This window comes from Manis javanica, chromosome 2, assembly GCF_040802235.1.
Source record: "Manis javanica isolate MJ-LG chromosome 2, MJ_LKY, whole genome shotgun sequence".
NCBI lineage: Eukaryota > Metazoa > Chordata > Mammalia > Pholidota > Manidae > Manis > Manis javanica.
This window is the reverse complement of record NC_133157.1, coordinates 12,882,942-12,908,623: the sequence shown is the minus strand read 5'-3', so window position 1 is coordinate 12,908,623 and position 25,682 is coordinate 12,882,942. Positions and strand designations below refer to the sequence as shown.

The window sequence follows — 25,682 nt, the reverse complement described above, 5'->3', positions numbered from 1 at the left end:
TTGGAGCACAGACTATCCTCAGAGAGCCTGCATTTCAGGCGGCAAGGGGACCTGGAATGGGCTTTCAGGGAGGATGGTGATGTTTGAACCAGTACAATTAATTTGTAGAAGCATTATAGGCAGAGGCACTTGTGGGAGCAGAGGCTCAGACCTCAACAGGGCCCCCATTTTGAGCTCTAGGTGGGTGGCTTCACCTTTCTGCACCAGCCCACATGGGAACAAGCTGGAAATTCAGGACTTTCCCAAGAATGAAGGCCTCTCCCCTTTCTTGCCCTCCACTTAACACACACACACACACACACACACACACACACACACATACACACACGCACATACACACACACACACGTCACCACTGTGTATTTTTTTGAAGAATATGCAAGAACCTGTTTCCATGCTTCCACAGACCTGTCCGTCCAGGGCATCATTCCACATATCCTGCATGCCACCTGGCAATGCACCTTGTCAGCACACACAGCTCCACCTGGTGCTACAGAACTGACACACAGGATTCCCTTTTCAGAGGCCACTGTCATTTATTCAGAAGACCCCCAGTGATGGACATGGCTGTTGTTTATAAAGTTTTATCCTGCTGCAAACAGAGGTGGGTAAACATCCTTCTTGTACACCTGTTCTTGCATTCCTGTGAGAGTCTATCTGAGGGATAGGATGGAGAAGGAGAAGATATGAATTTAACATGGACATTTTATGGATTTTAACTGGATACATATTGCCAAGCTGCCCCCTATAAACGGTGGCAGTTTATACTTCCTATTGAGTGTGAGAATTGATGTGGTCATGATCTTCTCCAGTATCAAGAGCTGGGCTGGGCTGGGCTAGGGCTGGGGTAGAGTTTGCATGGGCTTTATGGGGCAGGACCCAGCTGGTTGCCGGGAGGCAAGAGGCATTTAGACTGTGTTTTTCTCAGTGCTGTTTTTTTGTTTTGCATATACACATATGTATCCATGGAAAAATCTGTGATTCTGTTTAACAATAAAAAGAAATTATTATGATTCTGCAACTTGCGTTTTTCAGTAAGCTATTTTGGAAAGGTTTTCCTAGTTAGGACATGGACCTCTACCTCACTATTTCTATGTGCCGTGTTGTGCTTTCTGCAGTCAAGGGTGCAGTGGTTGATTTAGTCCCCCTCGGTGGGTGTCCAAGACCCCAAACAGTGTTTCAGGGGCATTCTTTGTGGGCCTCATCGGGCTCTGGTGCCAGTGTCCCTCTGTCTGGAGGAAGCACATTTATTAGGAAAGTGGTTGTTTCTGCAAGTGGCACCGTTGTTACTCTTGCTGTGAGCTTGGAGCAGAAGTCATGGTTCTGAACTTGGCTCCGGCCCTTGTCTGGGTTTTTCTTTAGCAACATGTCAGGTTAGTACAACTGCTGACTTTGTTCCACTGGCCCATTCTGCTCAGGGAGTTGAAGCAGTGTCAATGCCTGGCCCCATTAGCCATCCTGATTGACTGGCAGGGGCTCGCATGCCAGTGATCCTGGGCAGCTGCCTCCTGCCTGCCTGTGAACAGACCTACTTCTGGCGGAAGGTTGGCACAAGCATCAAGCCCTGGGCTTCCTCGTTCATCTGCCAGCATGATTTTCCTCATCTTTTCTCCTGGGAGAGCTCCTGTGGGGCATCTGGGTCTGGCTGAGGGTGTGGTGGTAGGGCTAATTAGGAGAAAGACTCATGCAGTCCCTGCCCACAGACAGTGCTAGTGGTCATCCTGGCAGCTCCTGCTTAGGGCTGGGAGGCACTGGAAGACTTCTGACTTTGCAGAGTTTGGGCAGTCAGGGAAGGCTTCTTGGAGGAGGTGGGACTGAGACCAGTGGGGTTTGGAGATGAGTCTCTAGGCTCTGAGGGAGCCTCTGGGCCAGGGCAGGAAAGGGAAAGAGGGTTATATGGAGGGGACTGGGAAATTTCCTTTAGAGAGAGAGTCTCTGGCCACCTGTGGTGACAGGGCATACCAATTGGGGGCCAAAAAGCTGCTAGTGGGGAGATTTGGAGCAAGGCAGACTGGGCTTAAATCATGGCTCTGTCAGTTTCCAGCTGCCTCCTGGGCATCACTTGACCTCTCTGAGCCTCAGTTACCTTGTCTGTTAAATGGGCCAGTAGTGCCTTGTTCATGGGGCTGGCAGGAGGTTTGTCTGAGTTCTTGCCTGAACAGAGATTGGCACAGACCTGCACAAGGTAACTGGTATAGGGTACCAAACAGGTGACTTAATCACCTGGGCATGGTGTGGTGATGACAGCTGATGGTGTGGTCTGGAAAGGCCAGAGCCATTTCCTGGGTGGCATCCATGGGACTCAGTGATGGGCCTGTGCTGGTGAAGGTGACAGAAGTGACAGGGCTGACTCCCTTTCCCTCTTGGGCTCCACCTCGACCTGGGGGGGCACTATCTGGGGGCCCTATCTACAAAAACACAATCCATTCATGAACAGCAGAGAGCTCAGAAATCTTCTGGGGGCTGGACCCAGGTTGAAAGGCAGCCCTGGGGGGTCCCGGGAGGAGAGCCCAGCCTGCTGGTGGTGGGGGAGGTGACAGTTGAGAGCTGGCCCCAGGCTTGGCACTACACTCAGAAGCTGAGGCCAGAGATGCTCCAAGCAGCTTTTGGGTGCGTCCTTGTGACGCCCTTTCTTCCTGGGACACTGGCGGTGCTTACATCCCTCCTGAGAGGATGGCAGTGGTACAGCCGCGTGGCTGGGCTGGCACCGGGCACAGCCTCAGCCCACTCCAGCCTTCCTTTGTCAATTTATTGCCTGTCAGCCCTGCTTTTTTGGGACATAAAACAAGTTGCTTGGGAGGTGGCCAGGGGCCTGGACGCCTGAGTTGAGTTGTCTGGGGCACGGCAGTCCCCACGGGGTCATTCTCCAGGGACCTCTGCCAGGCCCACCCAATGGAGAGGCTTTGGGATGAGCCAGAACCACCAGGCTGTGCACACGGGAACCAAGGCGGGGAGGAGAAGACGAGGGTCAGGGACGCGCCAGGCAGCGTACACCCACCATCTGGGCTCTGGATGAATCCTGCTCTTTCCCTTAACCCCCACCTCTAAGCCAGGGGTTCTTAACCAGGGACCCCAGAATCTAGAGTGTCCAAGAACTTGGGCAGGAAATTAAAAATCCCATCTTTATTTTCACTAGACTCTAATTACAATTACAAATGTGGGTGATAAACCACCATCGCATTAACTGTTCATGATTTTGTAGAAATCATAGAATCACAGGAACTCTCTTGTCATAGTATCATTTTGTGGGTGTCTTGAAATAATGATTTTGTTCATCATACTTCAAAATTACAGTGGTTATTAGAACTAGATTTTGTTATTTAAGGCATTACTAAGAAGCAATATGTGGCTATGAATGTTTTAAATAATGTTTTGATGACCATACTTCAGTGTAATTGGTTTCCTTTGTAATCCTTGCTATTTTATGCATTTAAGAGCATTTTTCTGAGAAGAGGCCTTAGCCCTTCATAGAGGCCGGAGGGTCCATGGCACCAAAAAAGATAAAAGACTGGGCGCTTGGCTGCTCTTGCCTCTGTCATTCGCAGCATCAAGTTGTCTGGCTGTGGAGCGTTCATGTCTGCAGTGAACCAGCCTGCTCCGTGTACCCAGCTGTGTCCTGGGCCCCTGGGGGAGGCAGCTCCTAGGGAGAGAAGACCCTGTCCGCCAGGGGTTCTGGGCTTGGGGTGGGGTCGAGGGGAGCTATCCTGTACACAAATAGCTGTAAGGGGAGCCGGTGAGACCCTGTGCTGTTAGGAATTCCAAGAGAGAACTCACATCTACTGTGAGGCCCTGATCCTGGGACACCCTTGTGGAGAAAGTGGCATTGGGTTTGGGTCTTGAGAACCTTGAAGTAAGCGACACGGGAGAGAGCATGTCAGGCAGAGGAACCAGGTGAGCAAAGGCATGGAGGTGGGAAGCCTGGGGCATGTGTGGGAGGCAGGGAGGAGGGGGTGGGAGAGGGAGCAGGGGGAGGATGGGAGCCGGAGCCCTGAATGCCGGGCAGAGAAGGGCAAGGTCTTCAGCAGCAGAGGGGAGTGACTAGGTCTGGGTTTCAGGAGAGTCCCTCGGCTCTGGGTGGAGGGATGACTGCGGTGCGGGGCGGGGGGAGGCTGGAGGCTGGCCAGCGAGGAGACTGGGCAGTCCTCTGGTGGGCTACATGGAGACCTGACTAAGTCCAAACGGGGGTCCTCACAGGGACAGAAGGGGGAACTGTCCCAGCTGTGGACCGAGATGGGGCACGAGGTCCCGGACACCTCAGGCATGGAAGTGTGAGCGCTAGGGTTTGAGAGCTGGTTCTGTCATTGGCTGCATGGCCTCAGGCATGTAGATGGCACTCTCCAAGGTTCACTTGCTCGTTTGAAACAGGCCCTGATAACTGCACCCGTCCTGCTTTTATGAGCAAGGAGTGGGACAGGCATTTGAAGCTCAGCACAGTGCCTGGCACAGAGTGAGTGGTGGACTGTTTTTATCACCAGTAATGAAACAGACAGTCCTGGGGACCCCGGGATGGGAGGGGCCCAGTCCAAGGTCTCAGATCAGCACTGAGGCCTGGGCCGCCTCTGCGGGGGTATCTGAGACCAAGTCCGCCCTCCACCCTGGGCTCCAGGTGCCATCTTCCCTGCTGTCCCAAAGGGCCAGGGCAGGGCCGCCTCCTCCCCAGCCTTCACCCCGGTCTGGCTTTCCCTCAGGGAGGCCCCCTCTGGCCCCTGAAGCGTAGTGCCCCCAGGAAGGGTGGGACAGAAGTTGCCCCTTCCCAATGCCTCTGGTGGTATCTGACCAAGCCCTTTCCCTCCAGGAGGTCCTGGTGTCGGGGAGGTGTGGTGAAGGACAGACGTGCTCAGAGAGAGAGACTCAGGGAGCTCCTCTTCATGTCCAAGTCCCAGAGCAGAAAGCGCCTCCGTGGGTGTCCCCCACCCCCACCCCTGGGAACAGGGATGCCCTGGGCAAGGTGGGGGAGGGGAGAGTCTTCAAACGTGGGTCCTGCTCACGCTGGGGCTGAGCCTTGGGGTCCGAGAATTCAGATGCACCTTCCCACCCTCACCCTGGACCCCCACCAGCACTCCCACACCCCACGTGGCTTCCCGCCCTCCCAGGTCAAGGGCATGGAGCCTTAACTCCACTGAGTGGTTGTGCTGCTCTGGGCAGTGAGAGCCACTGACTCCCAGAATAAATTTGCCATGTTTTGTAGAGCATGCAGAAGCGTATTTGGGGGTTTAATCTTCTTAATAAATCGTTCTCAGATTGTGCACTATTAAACCCCCGGAAAATTCATGAGCACGCTGGGAATAGAGACCTCATCGGGAAGGCTTGACATGAACAACACAATAAACCCAGCTTCTAAATTGGGTCAGGGAAGCCTCCGAGGCCCAGAGAGAGGACATTCCCTGCTCACTTGGCCCTCCCCAGGCCTGTAAATTAATCATGCACACAAAGGGAGCCTTGTCTGTCTCCTCAGAGCTGGGGGTTGTATCTATGCAGACTGACCCACCCCCACTCCCACCTCGCTGCAAACAGAGTGCCTGGTGAGGCATTTCTGCATCTGTGCTCTGTTATTCCCATGACTCCAAAGCAAGGTGGGTGGACATTTCAGCAAGAGAGATGTAGGTTAGATAGGGGGAAGAACTTCCTGGCTGATGGGGGTAGGGTGTGTGTGTGAAATCCCAGAATGGGCTGCTCAGGGAACTAGAGGAGACTCTTTTCTTTAGGGCTTTTAAGACCTGGCAGGCTCTATTCCCATTTGGCACTCTCAGGCCACTGCTCTGTGACAGCAGTGACCAAAACAGACATTGCCCCAGGGTCTGTCTCAGTGCCTGGAAGGTGCCTTTTCCTGGGCCATCTTGGGGGATTTATCACCTGCCTAGCCTAAGAGGACCAGCTGATTGGACATAGGGCCTTCATCCTCTAAGCCCAAACCTTCCCCATGATCTAACCACGTGGCATTTGGAAAAGGGAAATCAAGTTAAGTCTGTCAAACCTCAGTGGGTTCCCTCCCTTCCCCATGCCTTTTGCCTATTGGAATCCTCCTCAAAGGCTTGGCCTAGATGCCATCTCCCCCATGTAGCCTTCTTTGATTTCCCCCTGTCCAGTAAGTCAGAATCAGCTACTCTCTTCCTTATGCTTCTCTGCTTTGGGCCCTTGTCACTGGGTCCCTGTGGAAGTTCATGCATCCCACTGGATCCCTGAGGACAGGGACTATGTCAGAGCCGTCTTGGGCCCACACAGTGTCACCCCCAGAACTGTGCCACTCCCAAGACTTTGCCACTACTTGCATGGGTTTTTAAATACCAGCTCCTGGGAAGTGTCCCACATGCCCCTCAGTGTGGGAGCTGTGTGCCTGGTTTCCCAGAGCCAGCTGTGGGAACCCGGGGCTCTTGAACTGGAAGCAGAGCTGGGACAGTAGAGGAACAGGAGGGGGTCCCTGGCTGGCCACAGCTGACCTTGTCTCTCCTTACTCAGTTCTGACACTTCAGGAGGCTTTATTCTTTATTCTCAGAGCCTGCCTAAAGCGCTCTGATTCTGCAGGTCTTTGTGGGGAGGTGAAACAGCCCTGAGTGTACATAGGAGCCCCTCCCAGGGCCCCTGTGGCCCCAGGCATCTCCTTGCATATGGAAACTAGCCCCATCCTAGCACAAGCCTGGGCAGGTGCAGCTTCTGTGAGCACCATGGAAGGGGTGATATGTAGGTCTGACGCTGGGCTGGCAGTTGGGGTAAGTTCACTGTCAGCAGCAGAGAAAGGAGAGGGAACCTAGTGGTGGGGGAGAACTTTCTATTGGGGGGAGCACTTCTGGGAGGTGTTGCTGGGGATCCTGCCCAGACCATAAGGGAATGGGGTGGATTCCGCTGGTGCAGCCTCAGAGCGGGCCTGGACAGGAAGACGGTGGTGGAACAGGAGAAGGCAGTGGGCAGCCCTGGGGGTTGGGGAGCCCAGCCCCAGCTAGGCTGGGAAGCTGGTCCTCCACCCCTGCCTGCACCACGTGGGCTGGGCTACTCCCTGCTGACTTGGGTCTCAGGCACCCTCAGTTCCCTTAGCCAGAGCAGCCTGCATCAAGCCCTGGCCCAGCTATGGGGTCCCAGTGGTGTCAGCGGCTGTACGTGTGTGTGCGCACGCGTGTGTGTGCGTGCGTGCGTGCATGTGTGTGTGTTTTGGGAAGCTGGTGGCAGGTGACTGCTCGCAGCTAGAGAGGCAGGGCCTTGGTGTGGAGCTGCCGGATATGGGTAGTAAATGCCTCCAGAGGTCAGCAGGTGGAGAAAGAGGGCCGTGAGACCTCTGGGGTCAAGGAGGCCTTTGGGCTATTCATTGGATAAAACTGATTCAGTGCCTAAAAATAATTACAGGTTGGGCACAGCACTTCAGTATTTTCCAAGCTGTTTCCAACCCGCAGACTCATTTCAGTCTCCAAAGGCCCGGGAGGAAGTGAGTTCCATCCTTATTTGACCATGGGGAACATGGTTTTCTAGAGCAAACGTGTAAAGGGCCCGTGGCTAGCTGGTGGTAGTACCTGGACTGGAGCCCTTGTCTCTGACCACAGGTTCAGCATGGCCTCCTGTGGAGCTGCTTGGGAACAGAGGGAGGGAGGCATTGGTTTTGCTGCCCAGATGCCCTGCCTGCAGGGCAGAAGGCCTAGGAGAAAGGTTAGGATGGAGAAATAGACTCGATGAAGGATAAAGACGCTCAGAGGGCATAGGGTGGGGTGGTGGACCTTCAGTGAGGATGTCCTCCGTGAGGACATCCTGTGGGAGCACTTCGCAGCTTGGCCTTGGGAAAGAAAGGGTGCGTGAAAGCAGACAGAGTGGGGCACGGAGGTGGGGGTCATCCAAACACAGCACTTGTGGGAGAACACCAGAATAGGAGGTGGATTTCAGCCCAGCCAGCTTCTCGAGCCTTGACTACCCAGCTTGAGCGTCCCCTGTAGGGCCAGGCAGACACTCGAGCAGGAGAGTTGCATTCGAAGAAGAAGCCTGGTGCCAAGGACCCTATGGGCAGACCCAAACCCAGAGGCCTTTTGGGGACACACTGTGGCTGCACCTGCTGCTTGGCTGCACCCAGAGGTCCCCTCTCCTAGCCCTGTCCCTCCCAACTTCTTTCTCCTGGCCAGACCTCCTGCCCCAACCCTCTTTGATTCTCTCTTAAGCATAAAGAAGAGAGAAACTTGCTTCTTAAGATGGCAGAGTGACTGAGGAGAGGGGAACAATCAGAGGAAGAGAGGTGGTTGCCACGGAAACTATAAAGTGGAAGCAGAAACTTTCAGGAGCAGGAGGGGGAGGAGAGCAGAAGTAGTGGCTGAGGGCCTAGGGGAGGGAGGCCTGGCCCAAGCTAGCCTGCAGTGCCCTTCTTCCACCAGCAGCCCCCAGGGCCATTGCTGGGACCTGTGCTCCCAGGAGCAGGAAGACTGCCTGTTGCCCCCGAGCCTGGGGGTGAGGTTCCTGGTACCAGAGCGAGGCAAGCAGCTTGAGGCTGAGGAGGAGTCCGTGTCTTCTGCTCAGATCCTGCACCATCCACGGGTCACACCTAGCCTGGAGCAGCACAGGGGTTCCTTGCAGGTCTTTGCATGATGTCTATTCCACTGTTCTAACATGCAAAACTGACTTGGCCCAGAACTGGACGGTTTACAAGGCAGCTTCCCACGTGTTGCCTCATGCAAATCCCTTCCTTGATAGTCCTAGGAGGATGGTGTTCTACGGAGTAGGGAGATGAGGCCCTGAGAAGTTAAGGGGCTTGCCCTAGGTCACACAGGTGGGGTAGCAAGCCCTGGTGGGAAAGCCCTGAGCTTGTCTCCTTGCCTTCCTGCCACACTTGGGTTTTGAGTGAGTAGCTCTGCCTGGAGTTGTGTGCGCTCCCTGTAGCCTCTGGACCTTTCTCATTTCTCATTCCAAGAAGACTTCCTCTGGGGTATTGCCATTTACTTCCGGTAAGACCCTGGGGAGTTGCTTCTCTCTGAGGCTTGATTTTCCTGGGTATAAAATGGGCACAACAGTACCTTCTGCCTGGGAAGATTGTTGTGAGTGATACCATTTAAGTCAAGTATTGGGCGCAGTGCCTGGCACAGAGGATACCCCAGAAATCTCCACTGCTTGCACCTGAACCTGGTAAGCACCCAGTTGGGTAAGCAGGGCCAGGATGCAATTTCTCTATTTCAGAGAAGTTTCTTATTTGTGAAATGGGTCTGATGAGTTCTTGACTTGCCCTGAGGGTTGGAGAGGCAGATTAAGATCATGGCTGTGGAGGCTAGTTGCAGGAAGCAGTCTCCAGCTCAGCCCTAACACTTGCCATTAGGGCCCTATGGGCCCCGGACATGTCAACCAGAAGTCTCTCTCCAGGTTTCTCTGCCAGAGGGAGGGAGGGGTGAGAGGTGGGCGCTGGCCCGTTAGCCCTGAGTGTGACCTCCCACTTGCTCAAGGTTTGGGTCTGAAATGAACCCTCAGAATCCCACGTGTCCTCGTGGGCCTGCTCCCAAATTGGAGGCAAGCTTTAGATTTTTCTGGGGAGAAGCCCAGTGAGTCAAATGGATTATTAAGTGGCAGAAAGGCAGTGCACTGCATGTGAAAGATAATGGGGAAAATTTATTGCATGCATTATAAGTCACAGAATGAAAGCACTGAAACCTGCAGGGAGGAACCTTAATAAGTCCTGAGCTGTGACTCGTTTGGGGTGGAGGCAGAGGGCATTTGGTCCCATTTTGCTTCATGATATACTGAGGCCCAGAGGTCTGGGGACAGCAATATACATTCACGTGTACGGTGCTTTCCTGAATACTAGACTGAGACAACCCTGCCCTTCTCTTGATTGGCAGCAGCAGTGTGACAGTGCCAGGCTGGACACTGGGGTGATGACGGTGAGCCAGGCAGAGGACCTGAGCCTTGGGGAGAGCAGTGTGCCAGGAGGGACAGATATGAGATGAACCATCAAAAAATAGATATGAGTGCATAATGCGATGGGCTCCCTGGAGGAAAGGTGTGGGGAGTGTGGAGAATATGGTGCTCAGGGCCCATAGTGGGGAGTAGTGAGTTTGCCAAGGGAAGGGACACGGTTTCTCTGGAAAGGGAGAGTGAGTAGGAGTCGGCCGGGCGGCCCCGGAGAGCCCAGGGGGACGAGATGAGCCAGGAGGAGTGTCCAAAGGCCAGCAAGGTCAGGGTGTCAGGGACAGAGGGCTGTTTGTGCCATTCTTCCTCTGGCTGATGACTTCATTAAAAATAGACTCTGAGGAAATCTTCTGCATCCGTGGATGTCTTGCTGCCCTTGTCTAGCCTGGATTAATACTTAGTCCATAGGCACACACCTGATCATCTGATCATCTACATTTGCCCTCTTACAGCACTAAACTATGTTTTCTACCTCTATCTTGCATCTACCTACCACTTCAGCATTTTATTAAAAATAAAAATAATAATAATAATAGGAGAAATGTGGGATCAACATATAAATCAAGTACAAAAATCAAACGAATATTCATATTTGACCTGATTGTTTATAGGTCATAATGCATGATCAAAACTGAAAGTTTCTGTGATGACTGCCCTTGTACTGTTCACCATGTAAGAATTTATTCACTATGTAAGAATTCGTTCACCATGTAAGAACTTGTTCATTATGCTTCAGAAGATTGGAGACTGATGAGAATTAGGCTTGAGATGTATTAATGATTGTACATTGAGCATTGACCCCCCTATACTGAATTTTATTGTTGTTAACAACCATTTGATCAATAAATATGAGAGATGCCCTCTCAAAAAAAAAAATAGACTCTGAGGATTGTCGGGGACCAGTTAGGGATTGTGGGAGTCCCTCAAAGCTAGGGATGCTGATGACCAGGATCCCGTAATGAAGTTGAGGTGGAAAGAGGTGGACAGGCTCAAGCTAGAATTTGGAGCTGGCAATAATCTGCCAGGAAGCATGCCCTGACTCCTGTGTCCTAGGGACAGGAACGGACATGAGGCAGAGGAGTGGTGGGCAGCCGGGAACCAGTGTGGCCGAGGAAGGGCTCAGCGCAGGGCATGGTGGGAGCTGCGGTTGGGGAGGGAACTGGGCAATACCCGCTGATCGCCACCCCTGGCTGGGATTAGAAGCCAGGACCCTGGTCTTACTGCCGGGGACACCTCTTTACAAATGGCTCTTGGTGTCTGGAAAGGGGCCAGGTGAGGGGAGATCGTTTGTGGGAGCACAGGGTCACCATTAGGAGCCAGGCTACATGAGATGGCAGCCGTCTCTGCTACCGTCACTTCTCTGTGCCTCTAGCATGGGAGAGTAATAGTGTCCACCCCAGGCTGTTATAAGGACTCACTGAATTAATACCACTGGACAGAGCATAAGCATTGTATTGGGGTGAAAATGTGTCCTATGTGGCCTTGGGCAAGGCTCTCCCCGCTCTGGGCCTCGGTTTCTCCTGGCTGGCCTCTGCAAACACTTCAGGTGAATGTTTTCTAATTTCTGTGTGCCAGCAGTGGCCAGGCCCTGAGGGTGGGCAGAGTGCAGCAGCAAGCTGGCAATGTCACCTCTCGTCCCTCCCAGCCCTGTAAAGGGACACCAGGCCTTTGGAGCTGTAAGGGGATATTTTAATCAGCCCAGGAGCTGGTGAGGTCATAGGGCATAGAGACCAGGACAAAAGGGGTCAGTCAAAGCTGCTGCCCAGCCTAAGCTGACCTACTGGGCCCCAGAGTCCAGACAGCACTCAGGGAGTCTAGGGAGGGAGGTGGAAGCAGGGGCTTCACTTTGGGGTGGGAACTGTGGGGCAAACTTGTTCTTTGTTCTGAGCCTCAGTTTACCTGTCTATGTTGGGAGGCTTGGAATCCTGGTCTGCCTGACTACCACACAAAAGATACTGGGAAAGGGACAAGGGACAGGCTACAGTTTGGAAAAGGCTTGTGGCACTGTTTGGGGGCTAGTTCTAGAACCTTCCACACAGAATGGGGACTCAGAGAGAGAAAAAAGATGGGTGAGTATCATCAGTGTGGACCTGTCTCCTGCTGGTTGAAAATGCAGATTCCTGACCTCTTCCCTAGGCTGGCTAAACCAAACTCTCCCTGGTGGGCCTGGGCATCTGTCTGCATTTTAACATGCTATCCTGAAGAAGAAGCGCATGGAAACAGGGGCCCAGAGTGGGTGGGGAAGCCTTACTCAAGTCGCTCGGCAGACTGGGACCCTGTGCTGTGCCACCCTGGGGTCCTCGGTGGGGACCTTAGCTCTGGGAATCCTGGGCTGGGCCTTCCAGCCAGGCTAGCCCTCCCGGTGGTGGCCCTGGGCAAAGAAGGACTTTGTCTTAGGGCATCACAGCCCAGCAGGGGGCAGCATCGGCCAGCACCTCCTCAGGGCTCCAGCCTGCTCTGTGGGGCCCGGCCATTGAGGAGGGGGAGATGTGTGCTGGAGTGGAAAAATGGGTCTGTGCATGGGAGCCTGTGCAAAGCGGCTGGGTGTGAGGGGGGGTGCCAGGAGGACACAGAAACAAGAATTCAGAGGCAGGTCCAGGAAATTCTGAGGGCAGAAGGGCTGTGCAGAGGTCCCTGTGACCCAGGCCACCTCCCCAGGGCTCTCAGTAGGACAGGGACCAATTTAGCCCTGCCACCCCCATATCCTCCCGGCTTTCTAATGAAGGTTGGCTGGAGGGATGTGGGGGTGGGGCTGGAGGCTGGGCTTCACTTTCCTGCTGGCTCCTCCTCACGGGTGCCTGTGACTGTTCCATGTACTGCTGGGAACTGAGGGAGGATCTGGGGCATCCGAGTGACACTGGGCAAGTCCCAAGCCCTCTGACCCCTGGATGGAAGGTGGGACGACCACTAGATGCCTAAAGGCCTTCTGCAATTCTTGGTTGTGGGAAGCCAGCGTCACTTTCAGACTTTCTTTGTACAAGGGTCAGTTCAGTAGTGAGCTCCCTGTCATCAAAGTACGCCAGATGAGGCTGTGTGGATTTTGCTTCCCCTTAGGCCTTTGACTGTGGTCCTGACCCTTTCACACCCCATCTGTCTGCCTATGTTAATCATTAATCACCAGGAGAGTCCCACCTGGCATGATGGGCAAGTCCCTAGCTATGGGGGGAAGTGGTGCTGCTGATTTCCAGGATGACCTTGAACTTGTTTTCCTTGGCCCCAAACTTTTAGCTACTTCCTGTTTGAGTAGGCTCAGAAATTCTGGGATCCCAGCCCTTCCTCCTCCCCCTGGAATTTCCAGATGAAATGCTGTTCCCAGGGTGGGGGCAGGGCCAGCATTGTTCTCACTTTAAGGGGAGTTGAGGGATGACATATTGCAGAAGCTACATTTAATTCAGATTTACATGGTGTTAGGATGCCAGCTGTGGGCTGGGTGGGATCCCCAGGAAAGGCCAGTAAGTTTGAGAACCCTGGCTCTAGCCCAGGCTGCCTCTCCTCTAACACCTGCTGTGGCTCCCATTTATGTTCCTGACTGAGTGCTGGGGCTCTGAGGGCCAGTGCCCAAGGGTCCTGAAAGACCACTCAGGCCAACCCCATTTACAGGAGGAGAGCTGGGGCCGTGACAGGAGGATCTTGCTGAAAGGCACACAACAAAGCAAAGGCATTTATTCATCCATGAATTCATTCTGTGCCAGCTCCTGCATGCAGTCAGGACTCCCAGTCTAGCCTCCTGACCAGCCACAGGCTGCTCTTTGAAAGTAAACTCTGCATCCTGCTGTTCACATGTCAGAGAAGGAAAGCCCAGGCCCAGAGAGCTGACGTCACTTGCCCCTGGTCCCACAGCTGCCCTTCTTGAGAAAAGAATGGGGCCTTGAGCCCTGCTCCCTTCCCTCACCTCATTCATCAAGCCTTTATTGAGCGCTGGGGATAGAGCTGGGACAGGACTAACAAGGCCCCTGCTCTCATTAAAGTTTGGGGAAAGACAGTTAGTGAACAACCAAATATACAGATAAGAGAGTTTCTGGAAGGGATAAGTTGAAGAAAATAAAGCAGCACAATGGGAGAGGGTATGGGGGTTGCAGCAGAGGCACTTGAGGTAAGGTGGCCAGGGAAGGCTCTTAGGGTGTGATACTTGGGTTGAGGCCAGAATAACAGGAAGGAGCTGACCATCTGAAGATCTGGGGCAGAGGGAACAGCAAATGCAAAGGCCCTGAGGTGGGACCATGTTCGGTATGTTCAAGGATTGGGAAGATATCCAGCTGAGTCTAGAACCATCTTAGCCAGCGGATCCCCAAGAAAGCTGCTAGAAAGCTCTTTTAAGAATATGTGTTCCTTGGCCCTACCTCCCAAGATTTGGGTTCAGTGGTTCTGGGCCCTGGAATCTGTTTCTGAGCCTTCCCAGTGTAGTTTGTGGGCTAACCCCACACCTGCAGGTCTGCCTCATGGAACCAGCCCCCGCTTTCACACTTGCAGAGTAAGGATCTGAAAGGACCCTGGTATATCCCATCATGCAGCCACACAGTAGCCAAGCTGGAACTTAGCCCCTATCCTCTGCCTTCCCAGCTAGGGTTCTTCCCTTACCACTTGACTCAGCCCCTTGTGGAGAGGCTGCCTGCGCCTCACTCCTGCTTAGACCTATCTCCCTGTCTCTTGTCTCTGTTCTCACCCCTCACACACCCCATGCAGCCTGCTCCGCAGGCCCCACCTCATCTGCTGCTCCAGCCTCACCATTCTACACACTGCTCCCAGTATATGCCTTGCTGGTTTCCATCTCTGGGCCTTTGAGCATGCTGTCTACCCCTCCAAGAATCCACAACTCTGCTCTCTACCCAGTCAACTCCTACTCCGCCTTCTAGCTCAATGCCAATGACTACCTCCAGGCAGCCTTCCAGGACTTCTCCCTCCTCCAAATTCCTTGTGCTGACTGCAGATCAGATGGGCTCAACCACTTTTCCCCAAAGCTGTCATCTCTCCTAGTCAGCCTTACTGAAAGCCTGCTCTGGGCCAGTAAATGTGCTGACCAGCGCTGGCTGTCCTGCTCTTAAGGAGCCCACAGAATAGTGAGAAAAGAAATAGCCCGGAGGGGGCAGATGTCCAGTTTATACACAGGGCTTTGAGTCACTATGTTAATTGACCTCACAGAGTATAAGTATCTTGACTACTCTGTAGTTGAGGAAATGGTCACACAGAGAGGTAAAGGCACTAATCTGTGGTCACACAGTCAAGAAGTGCTGGTTCTTCTCTCCAAACCCTATACTCTCTCAGCTCCCTGCCTAGATGGGAGCTTCCTAGGAGCTGATTACTGGCTGGTTCATCTGTCCTCTTCAGTGGGATCTACAGGGATTGAGTGAGGCCCCCTTCCCCCTGGCACCCAGGCCAGTGCCAGCCATGACATGGTTCACAGATGACTGGGCAGGCTTGCCTGGGAAGGGAGGGGGTTCTCTGACCTCACACTGGGACCATATGTCACCCCCTCTGGTAGCCCAGTGGGTGTGGAGCTGTCTGGGCCCATCAACTGGAAGGGGAGGAAGAAACCCAGAGGCCTGGAGCCTCAGCCCGCGGCCAGGCTTGGGAGAAGGAGGGGCTGCCGGCCACCTGGAGCTTGGCAGTGTTTCGGGGTCAGCAGGAGAGGAAGTAGAGGGATAGAGTAGCTTCAGACCTGGCCATCTGGGCTCAAATGCTGGCTGCTGGGGTTGGGCTACGGAAGGAGGGCTGGGCTGGGTCTGGAAAGTGGATTCCAGCCTCCCCCAGCCCCAGGATTGCAGCCCTGAGCTTTGGGGAGGGCACCGTGGGCAGAACACGTCAGGCATTCTGGGGGCGATGTGTGTGTGTGTGTCCAGAGAATTGAAGGGGAAAGGGGTTTTCCACAGCTCTATGTAAGTTCCAGGCTGGACTGACCTCCAGCTCCCATGTGTGACCTCGGCCACACTTCCCCATCTGCTGGAAGTGTTGCTGCCCGACCCTGACTGCTGCGAGCTGGGGTGGGAGGGGACATCAGACCCTTGATGATTGGGGAATTGATGCCAGATCCTGGCTTGGGATGAATTAATCAGGGTCCTGTAGGCCTCAGCTTCCTCCATTCCATCACCTATGCTGAAGGTTCTCTCTAGCTCTGACATTCCAGGCTTCTATGACAGGTTGTTGACATGTACAGGGGAGATATGGCCTCCTCTCTGGGCTTTTGGAGGACAGCAGGGAACGTATAGGTGGTGGTTTGGGGCTGGAGAAATTTCTAAATCCTGACGGAATCCTATGGATGTGGGCTGGGTGGACACATCTTGTCTCTTTAATGTGTGGAAACCTGAGACCTAGAGATGTCAAGAGGCTTTCTTTGAGTCACACACCACCCAGAGCTCAATGACCCTGATGACTGGCCTCCCATCCTTGTTAGAGCCCTGGTCTTCCCCAAGGCTCTGATCAAGCGTGACCGGTTCCCTGGTTCCGTCTGTGCCTCATGTCATTGCAACCCTGACTGGGTCATTTTCTGTGAAGGATGTCATTAAATTCATTGGTGGCTTTAGTGAGGAAGTCTGGGGAGCAGGGGAGGCAGTGGACATCTGGCTGGGCTTCAGGTGCTTGAGTGTGACCTCTCAGGGCTTGTCTGCACCTTCTGCCATGGGAGGGGGGTGGCCCGCCTTTACCCCAGTCACTGGATGAAGGTCCTGCTCACCCAGCCTTGTTCTTGGACACACAGTGGACACAGGAAGTTGTCATTGCCTAACAGACAGGCCACCTCCTGGGGCAGAGAGGCCTATGACCTTAGCCATGAATGACCTCCAGAGCACCCCCAGAGCACCCTGCCCGGCACTCCATCAACTTAGAAGTTGAGACTGGCCTGGGAGGCGGATGTGTGCAGGACTGCCTGGCAGGGACTTCCCCTGGTCACTGCCGCCCACCCTCATCCCGACAGGAAACCTGACAGGTCTGAGCCCTTCAGACACCCATTGTGTGGGGTTTGGTATGGGCTCCAATGTTTCCCCCGTCAGGTCTTCCATCCCTCCTCGTGTCCTGTTCCTTGTCAGAGCTGGCTTTTAAGGGAAGTTCCAGCCTGCTGCCCCCGCTCCATCTCTGCATTAAGTCCTGTTCAACCCTAACATCTTGCCTGCCTGCCTGCCTGCCTGGGTTCAAATTCTGACCCCTAGTACAAGTTGCATGACCTTAGGAAACTTACTTACCCTCTCTGTGCCTCCAATATTTTTTGTAAAACGAGGGTGGTAACCATGTGCCTCATAGGATTGTTGTGAAATTAAATGAGATAATGTGCATAGGTTGCTGCAGACAGGGTCTGGCACACAGAATACGGTATATTAGTATTAAATCCAAAATTTACCCTCAGACAAACCTTTCAAGGACAGACTTGTAACCCTCCCTTGTGGAAAGTCTTGGACTTCTATGGTCCCCTTCTGTGAACATCTCTCCTCCCTGAGTGGAGTCTCGTGTTAAATGACTGGTTCTTGTTGCTCTTGTTTCTCTCCTGCTCAAAATGGCCCTTAAGGAAAGAGACCCTTCTGCTTTGCGCTCAGTGGAAGAAATGGGTGATCTGTCCTAACACTGGAGGAAAATCTGTCCCTTATGGATGATTTAAGATTCTCGAGGGGAGTTCTGACAATATGCTTTTTTGCTCCTTCCTTGCTGGTGTTAAACCCAACATGCCCTGTACCTGGTGCCCCTCGGGTCCCAGCCCAGGTGCGGCCTGTGGATTACCTGGATTTCCAGCCCAGCCCTTAGGCCACCTACCATCTCCTTTCCAAGAGGGTATAATTCTTCTCCTGGTGCCCAGATACTGGTGGTTCTCTGCCCAGAGGGAAATTCTTTGGCTCCATCCCTCCCTGATTCTCTTCTGTGTCATTATTCAGTCCAACTGGTGGGGTGTGGTGAGGGTGGGGATGGTCTCCTTAGGGTTCAGGCTGCTTTAATGAGGTGATCTTAGAGCTGGGTCCTGAGAGATAAGGAGGGGCTCACCAGGTGGGTGCAGAAGGAAGAGCTTCCTGGCAGCCATCTGACCAATAGGGAGAAGGCCTGGGTGGGTATGAGAGTGGAGCCCTTCGCAGGCCCCAAGCCATGGATGCAGTGACCATGGTGGGTGGGGGTGCAGGGGGAGGCCAGTGCTTTGTGACAGAGCTTGGTCCTTTTCCATACTCTGGGAGTTCACTTTTGGAGGCTTTTGAGGGCAGGGGAAAGTGGTAGTGGTAGTGGTGGTGGGTCAGATCTTATTTAGCTGGTCCCTGGCTCCCTGCCTTGGCACCTACGCAGCATGCAAATTCCCAGGCCCCACTGGGACCAGTTGAATCAAACATCTTGGGAGAACCCAGAAATATGCATATTTAATGAACTGGGATGGTTTGAAAGCTCAGGGGCCTGGAGGCTGCAGCCTTGGCCCCCCCTCCTCACCCCACATACAAAGCAGCATGTGGGGGAGGTAGGAGCGGGGCCTCTTTAGGAGCACCTCTGGAAGCAAGACGGAGGTGGGAGTGCAATGCTGCTGTCAAACTGTCAGCCCTGTGGGGCCCTGGCTCGCCCAGCAGCAGGGCAGTCACCAAGGGCTTCCCCTTGAAGGGGTCTGTCGCGGGGAGTGCTGGTGGGGAGGGCATTTTCAGGTGCCCCTCCTCCAGGCTAGGCAGCCCCCGGAAAGGAAAGGGGGCTGCTCCTGTTTAGAGGAAGGAGGCCACAGGGGCAGTGCAAGGGGGTGGCTGGCTTGCTGCACAGCGGGATTGATTCCAGATGCTCTGACGGGTGTGCAGGGAGCCGTCTTTGTCTGCCTGCCTGCCTGCCCCAGGGTCCCGGGCTGAGAACGTAGGCCCCTTCTCTCCTGGCTCCTGCTCCACTCCCTGCTTCCTCAGTACCCCAGCTGGTACCTACTCTGTGCCCACTGAGGCCTGTGGAGATGCTCAGCTTGGGTGATTGGCCAGGAATGCAGAAGCTCCTTCATTAGCTCACCCTCCTCCCTCCACAAGGCAGATAGCGTCTCCTTGTAGGCAAGGAAACTGAGGCACAGAGAAGGACTCGAGAAGCCCAAACCTAAGCCAGAGCCTGTGGCAGAACCCTGGAGTCCCACTGCGTTTACAGATGAGGTCCTGAGTTTCGGGCTATTTCCCCCACTGCCCCGCCCCCACACACATAACTAAATCCGCTGAACAAAACCACTTGTCTGGGACTCTGATAAGTCTGTTGGCAGGGAGACTCTCATCCCCTCGAGGGGAGGCCAGAACCTGGGTGATCAGGAGATTCCTGCTTGGGAATAGAGATGGGCCAATGAACTCCCGGCCCAGGGAACAGGACTGTCATCCTCACCTCGAGCTGGGCTTCCTTGGGAGTCCCCCACCTCCCCAGACTGGTGGATCTGGTTACAAAGGTTATTCATTCTGCAAATGCCAAGATGTGGGTAGGTGACTGTGGGAGCCCCACCTGAGTGGGAGGCTCAGCACTGGGTGCTGGTGGCTTGGCCAGAGGAAGATGCATGGCCCACAGTTTGCCTCTGGACTGGGGGACTAGGCCAGCTCTTTCCAGGGGCCTCTGTACTTAAGGCTCCTGGGTGATGCCTGCTGTTGAGAATGAGCTTGAGCGATGCTTAACCCAGAGGAGGTAATGGTGTCCTTGAAGGCACTGTGGTTTTCCATGTCCCTGAGGGATGGGCCAGCACTCTGGGAGAAGGGCCCAGGGGTGATGGCTTTGGACTCTACAGACTGGGTTGGGAGGAGGAAGACCCCGCCCTCCCCTCCCGCTTGGTCTGGGGTAGGCGCCTGGCTTCCAGCTGTGATCCAGGCTGCTCCTGGCCTGGGGGCCCTCCCCTGGCTGAGAGAACTAGGGAGGGGGGCTCCCTTGTGAGGTACAAAACCCGGCCTGGATTCCTGCCTGGACTGCCCCACCCCCTCGAGGGCCCCACCTTTTCAGCTCTTCTGGAGGTGGACATCCAGACTGCCTCAGGCACCCACATGTGACTCTCCCACAAACACGCCCTTAAGGCCGCAAGTGGGGAGCCCCAGGCTAGGACCACTTGCCTCTGCCACTTTCCCTATGACTCAGGCAAGCCAGACAGCCCTGTCAGGGCCTCGGTTTCCCCCTCTGTACTGGAGGGGATGGAGCTCAGGAAGGTAGTTGTCTGAGTAGTTGAAAAGATAAATGCTGCTGTGGGGCAAGGGAGGAGAGAGAGAGACACACCCCCAAAGGCCATGGTGGTCAGGGAGGGCTGGAGGAGGCACACTGTTGAAGGGTGGTCTCTGGCCAGGCAGCCCTTGCTGGGAGTAGAACCCGGGGGAGCAGTAGGTGAAACCCCAGGGTGGTTTGGCTGGGGCCAGATTTTGTTTGGATGTCTTATTCTTGGACCCCGGGGCACCACGGAAGGAGTGACTTGGAGAAAGCTTTCAGCAGGATGCAATAGAGAGCTGGTACCCTCCCTTCCCCCAGCCTTGGTTTTCTGTCTCTGCGGTAGGGTCAGGGTTCCTCTGCCCTGCCCGCAGGCCTGCCCGAGCCGCTGCTCAGTGGAGGAAGACCTCACAGCATCTGGGAGAGTCTAGATCCCAGGGGGCGAAATGTTCCCATTTGGCAGTCTGTTGAAAATATAGGTGTGTTCTCTCTACGTTCTGTGTGCAGTTGTATTTATATAAATTGCACTTATAGGAAAATAGAATGGTATCAAACGGGGCAGTTTTTAAAATGTAAAAAATAGGCAAGTTATCCTGCAACGAAAGGGAAGTCTTTTCAATCTGGCGGAGACCGGGTGCCAGCCAAAGGCTGTGTTTACCCGTAGATACACAGTCCAGTGAACTTGGTGCAGAAATGCGCCGAGGCGGTAGCCTCATGCGGACCCTAATTAGAGGCGACCGGTTTCTAAGCAAGGTGCCGCCTGGCTGCCTCGCGTGCGTCGCGTACGGGGCCCGAGAACGCGCGCCCCGGGCTGTGTGCCATCTACGCCCGCCAGAGGGCTGGGGCGTCCCGTGCGCCCGGAGGTCGGCCCTCTGGCTTTCGGGCACGGGTTGGGGGCGGTGACCTTCCTGGGGACCACTCCGGGCCGCCTTGCCCCGCGGACTCCAGGCCGGGATTTCTCCTGCGCTGACTTTCAGGGACGGTGCCAGCCCGGCCTCCCGGTCCCAGGCCCCCGTGGCGGGCCGGCTGCTCCGGGGGGAGCGGGGGCGGGAGGTGGAGTTTGAGCGACTTTGTGGGGCAGCCTCGGCCTCGGCGGCGGCCGCACCGACGCGCGGGAGAGCGCAGGGACGCCCGCCGGGCGGGCCGGAGCGGGTGATGGGGTCCGAGTGAGAGCGCCCAGGCCCGGCCCGGTGCCCGGCGGGCGGCAGCATGTCCGCGGGCGGCAGCGCCAGGAAGAGCACCGGGAGGCCCTCATACTACTACCGGCTGCTGCGGCGGTCCCGGCTGCAGCGACAGAGGAGCCGCTCCCGCAGCCGGACCCGGCCCGCCAGGGGTAGGCGCCACCCGGACCCCCGAACCCCAGGCCCCCGCACCTGCCACTCCACCGCCTGATGCCCCGGGCTGCCAGAGACCCTGGACCTTCCTGCTGTCTTACCTGGGACTCCCTTATCCTCCCCTCTGCCGGTTACTGCGTCTGCTTGATACCCATTTCCCTGGCTTCTCTCTCATCTGCCACCCACCTGGGGAAACTGAGGCTCTGGGGTCAGGGCAGGGAAGAGGGGAGACTGCAGTTGGGGGTTCCCTTTCTTCAGCCTCTCAGATTCCACTCCCTGCTCCGCTGTGCCTCTGTTTATTCAGCCACCTGGCAAGAAAGTTATCCTGAGTGGCTCTTGGCTTTTCCTCTGCCCGGCTTCATCGCCCTGGCCTCTGGTAGCACCACAGCTCCTCCATCCCACCCCACACTCCTCTCCTCCGGGAATTAACGGGATTCCCTACCTCGTGGCTGGAGGGCAGGTGGGTGGACTTCAGAGGGCCCTGTCCCAGGGGTCCTTGGACCCCTCCGAGTGGGTGGGCGCCACCTCCTCTGAAAAGTTTGTTTTTCCAGCCCAAGAGCAGGACTGGGAGGAGGGGGAGGTGCGAGCAGCATTTTCTTTTTCCAGTAACAGGATCCACCGCTGGAAGTGCATGTGATCCAGGGGGCTGCCTTCTGGGCCACTTGGGGGCTGGGACTTCCTTCCAAGGCTGGGTAGGAGGGAGGGAGGGAGGGAGGCCCCCTGGAAGGAGGAGGCCTTGAAAGGGGCCCTGGGGAGGCTGGAGACCCTGGCAAAAGCTTAGGCCTACCGAGGTGCCCCTGGGCGGCAGGGATGAGAGGTGTTGGTAGCGTCCAGCAGGGACCTGGGATGAATTTACACCCTCAGGCATCAGGAAGCAGGAAGTCTATCTAGTGGCAAGCCTGATTGGAGAGGGGTTTGAGCAAATCTGTGCTTGGAATCTGGCAGGCCCAGGGTCAGCTCCCTGGCCCTCTGGGCACTGGTTGTGTGGCTGGGACCTTGTGGTATTGCCCCAACCCTGTGGTGTGGCCCCGAACCTCGGGTCTCATCAGCATGAGGGTGAATGAAGCAGGCAGGCAGTACAAGTTCATCAGCTCACAAGACTTTTCCCGCAGTCGGCTGGACAACAATGTGCAGGGCTTCCTCAGGAAGTCGTAAGTTCCTGCAGTAGTGAGTTCCCCATGCATGGAAAGATTCAAGCCGAGGCTGGGAATGTGTGCAGGTGCATGCTGGGAATTAGTCCTCAAGCTCTCTCAAGGCCTGTGATCCACTGCCCCTGGCCTTCCTCGAAGTGGCTGCTGGCTACTCCCTCTCTCCAGGCTGAGCCTGGGAGACCAGACATCTGGATTCATGCACTGTGACTTCAGGCAAGTCACATCCCTTTTCTGATCTCAGTGTCCTACGCTGTAGAAAGGGACGAGCAGTAGGTGTAGGACCAGTGAGGAAATGGGTCTGTGCTCTGACAAATGCAAGTTGTACAAATGCCCAACAGTGCTGAGGCCACCCTGAGGCCACCTGCTGCCCCCATCCCTCCTCTCACCTTGCAAAGGCCCTACATGATCTTTCCCTCTGTTCTGCACCTCAGTCCTCTTCCATCCCTGACTGCAGAGGCACAGGGCGAATGGAAGCCCTCTTCTTGCTCAGCTAACTGCATGGGAGACTAAATTAATGTGTCTGGCCGTCACCTGAGCGCCGGCTCCCAGGTCCCACCTGTGCAAGAGTCCCTGCTTTGTGTACCAGTCTTGAGGGAGCTCTAGCCTGCAGGGAGTGGAGAGAAGATCCACTGTAGAGAAGTTGCATCTGGGGAAATCAGGGAGAAATTCACAGAGGAAGTGACATCTGGACAGGAACTCACAAGTGGGCAGAAGGAATGGTTGAGTTAGATCTGTGCTCAAGCCCAACTCCACATGAAGCTCTCCTTTGGCCAGTTACCTCTCCAAGCCTAGGTGGCCTTGTCTGGTAAACGGGGTTAGCGAGCACAGGGTATTTTCCAGAGTGAGAGCCAGTGCAGAGAAAGCTAGAAGCTGCTGCCTGGGACTTGGGGCACAGCTGAGTGTGAGCTGTTGTCCTTCCTGTGGATGGAGGAACAGCCTGAGCAAAGATGGAGAAGGAACACATCTAGGTGTGGTGGACTCGGTTCACCCTGGGGTGGGGAGAGGAGTGGGCTGGGAGGGGAATATGGGGGAACAGTAGTTTGGGCCTGATATAGGGCCTTGCGTGATTGGAATTATGGGTGGGAGAGCTGCCTGGCAGGATGAGAGGTGGAGGCTGGAGGCCCCCTGCCCGCCTAGGTGGGGGCAGCCCACATAGCACCGACCTGTCTTCATGAAACTCCCAGATCTCTGACTCTGTCCCCAGGGCACCCCTCTTGTTGAGGGCATTGTCCCTACTTAGATGGTAACTCATGCTGGGGGAGCTGCCCTATAGCTTTGAGCCAGTCCCTCTGACCTCAGGCCTCAGTCTACCTATCTGCATGGGGGGTCCCACTGTGGGGACATCAGACTCCAGGGCAGAGAATGGTATCCGGTACTCCAGCCCCAGTCAGGCCCTTTCACAACACCTATCTGGCCTCTACTGCTAGCAAGGAAGGTCATTGACCTGACAGCGGTGTTGGGGTGAGGTGACCTCCAGAGGTGGCGGTCCCCTCCCAGGGCTTAGAATGTGGCAGCTGAGTCATCCAATCCCTGAGGTCCAGACAGAGACACTGTGACATATCCTTCGCAGGACTGGATGTGCGACCCAGGGCTGCCAGCCCCATGCAGATGGTGACATGACTGCAGGGGTGAGGGGGTTTGGGGGAGATGCTGGATTAACACAGGTGCTTCCTAAGTGGGAGCAGTGGCTGGGAAGGGACCTGGTGCCACCGCATGGAAGGGTGGGGGCTGGGACCTCTCCTTGGGGACACTGGCCTCTGAAACTTGCCAAGAGGCCCCGTGGACTGGCCCAGCCTGAGACAGCTCTGAGGGTCGGGGCTGGCTGTGTCTTACTCGTCCTCCCCAGCATCCCCCAAGTTTTCAAATGTCCCCTCAAGGGCCCGAGGCCTGACTCTCTGCCCTGACTTGGATACGATCTCTGAAATTGTACATATGCCCACTTCTGCCTTGTCTCTTCCTTTGTGCCTGCCGAGATACAGCCCCTTCTTGGAAGCTTGACCCCTGCTTCTGCAGGCCCTCCTTGCCCCTCCATACCCCAGGGACTAGAGGCACACTCCCTCCCATGGCATGTTAAGATGGCTTCTGTTTGTCGAGTGTGTGCTCAGTGCCCGGCAGTTAGCTCAACTCTATACTTGCCTTATCTTATTTAGCACTCATAACAGCTCTGTGAGATGGATACTGGCATTATCCTCATTTTGCAGGTGAGGAAACCACAGTCGAGAGAGTAGGAGCCATGTCTGGTGTCACACAACTCAGAAACGGTGGAGCCCTGCTCTGCCAGACTCCAGATCCTGAGCTTACAAATGCACCACCTTTCTGTCTTGTGGGCGGAGGATCTTTCTGAGGCCAGACCTTGGCCGTGATAAGGCCTCCTCTTCCTCCTCTCTGATTTCCCCAATCAGTGACTACATTGAGTGTTCCGGGTCATCGTCTACCACAGTCTTGGCTGTAACCCAGGAGGGAGGCAGGGGAATGACCCTGTTGGCATCTGTGGAGGGGGTCGGTCCTCTTGGTTGGCTCCTCTGCCTGCCTGGGATGACTCAGGTGATCCCCCAGGCCAGGTATCTTCCCCCACCCCAACCCCTGTATCCTGCCGGCCATGTCCTTTCTCTGGGGAGGTCACAGGTCTTCTGGCCTCGGCTCTGCTGCTTCACCAAGTCGCTTTGTACTGAGGATTTGGTGTCCCCTGGTAGGAGGTCCCTGGAGCTGGGCAGACAGCCTGAGGCCCACTCCCCAGAGCTGTGTAGGTCCTTGAGGGAGGCCAGAGGCCTTCGTTAATCTCCCGGATGCCACCTCTTGGCCTCTGTGTTTCTGGCTCATCCTTGCCACTTGTAATAACAAGCCAGACAACAGCTTCCTTTTACCCAGCTCGGTGTAGGCCCGGTTCTGTGCCAAGAGCTTCACCCAACTATCTCATATCCCATTTGAACTCCCCAGCCCTCCTAGGTGTCAGGGTCATTGTCATCACTTCTCCTTGCTAGGTGAGGAAACTGAGCTTGGGGTGGTGAAGTAACTGGCTGTAAGAGGCAAGGTTCATGCTAGACTTCAAAGCTCACGCTTAGAACCAGGCTCAGAAGCCCAGGGCTCCCTCTCCTTCTCTTTGATTGGTGTGGCTCAGAGAATGTCAGAATGGGCCCAGGGTTTGCCCTTGATCTCCCTGGGTCAGTTGAGAGTTCTGGTTCCCTGGTATTCTGTCTGTGCCCCCTTGCATTCCGTACTTACTGGGCACCGGTGGTACAAGGCCCAGGAGCCTGCT

General features: G+C 55.2%; 1 protein-coding gene across 9 annotated transcripts in view; it reads left to right on the top strand.

The window, feature by feature from the left end:
• The window catches only part of DAB2IP (DAB2 interacting protein), a 189,767-nt gene that overhangs the window by 43,812 nt on the left and 120,273 nt on the right, over positions 1–25,682 (top strand). For 2 of the 9 annotated variants that reach the window (XM_037022222.2, XM_073225213.1), the window contains exon 1: positions 20,987–21,274. The exons of 3 other annotated variants lie outside the window; for them this stretch is intronic. In XM_037022222.2, the coding sequence (XP_036878117.2) occupies positions 21,151–21,274 (124 nt within the window). In that variant the 5' untranslated portion in view covers positions 20,987–21,150. Of the gene's footprint in view, positions 1–20,984; positions 21,275–25,682 lie in introns of those variants that run through there. 4 more of the 9 variants (XM_037022217.2, XM_037022215.2, XM_037022224.2 and 1 more) reach the window with 3 other exon arrangements.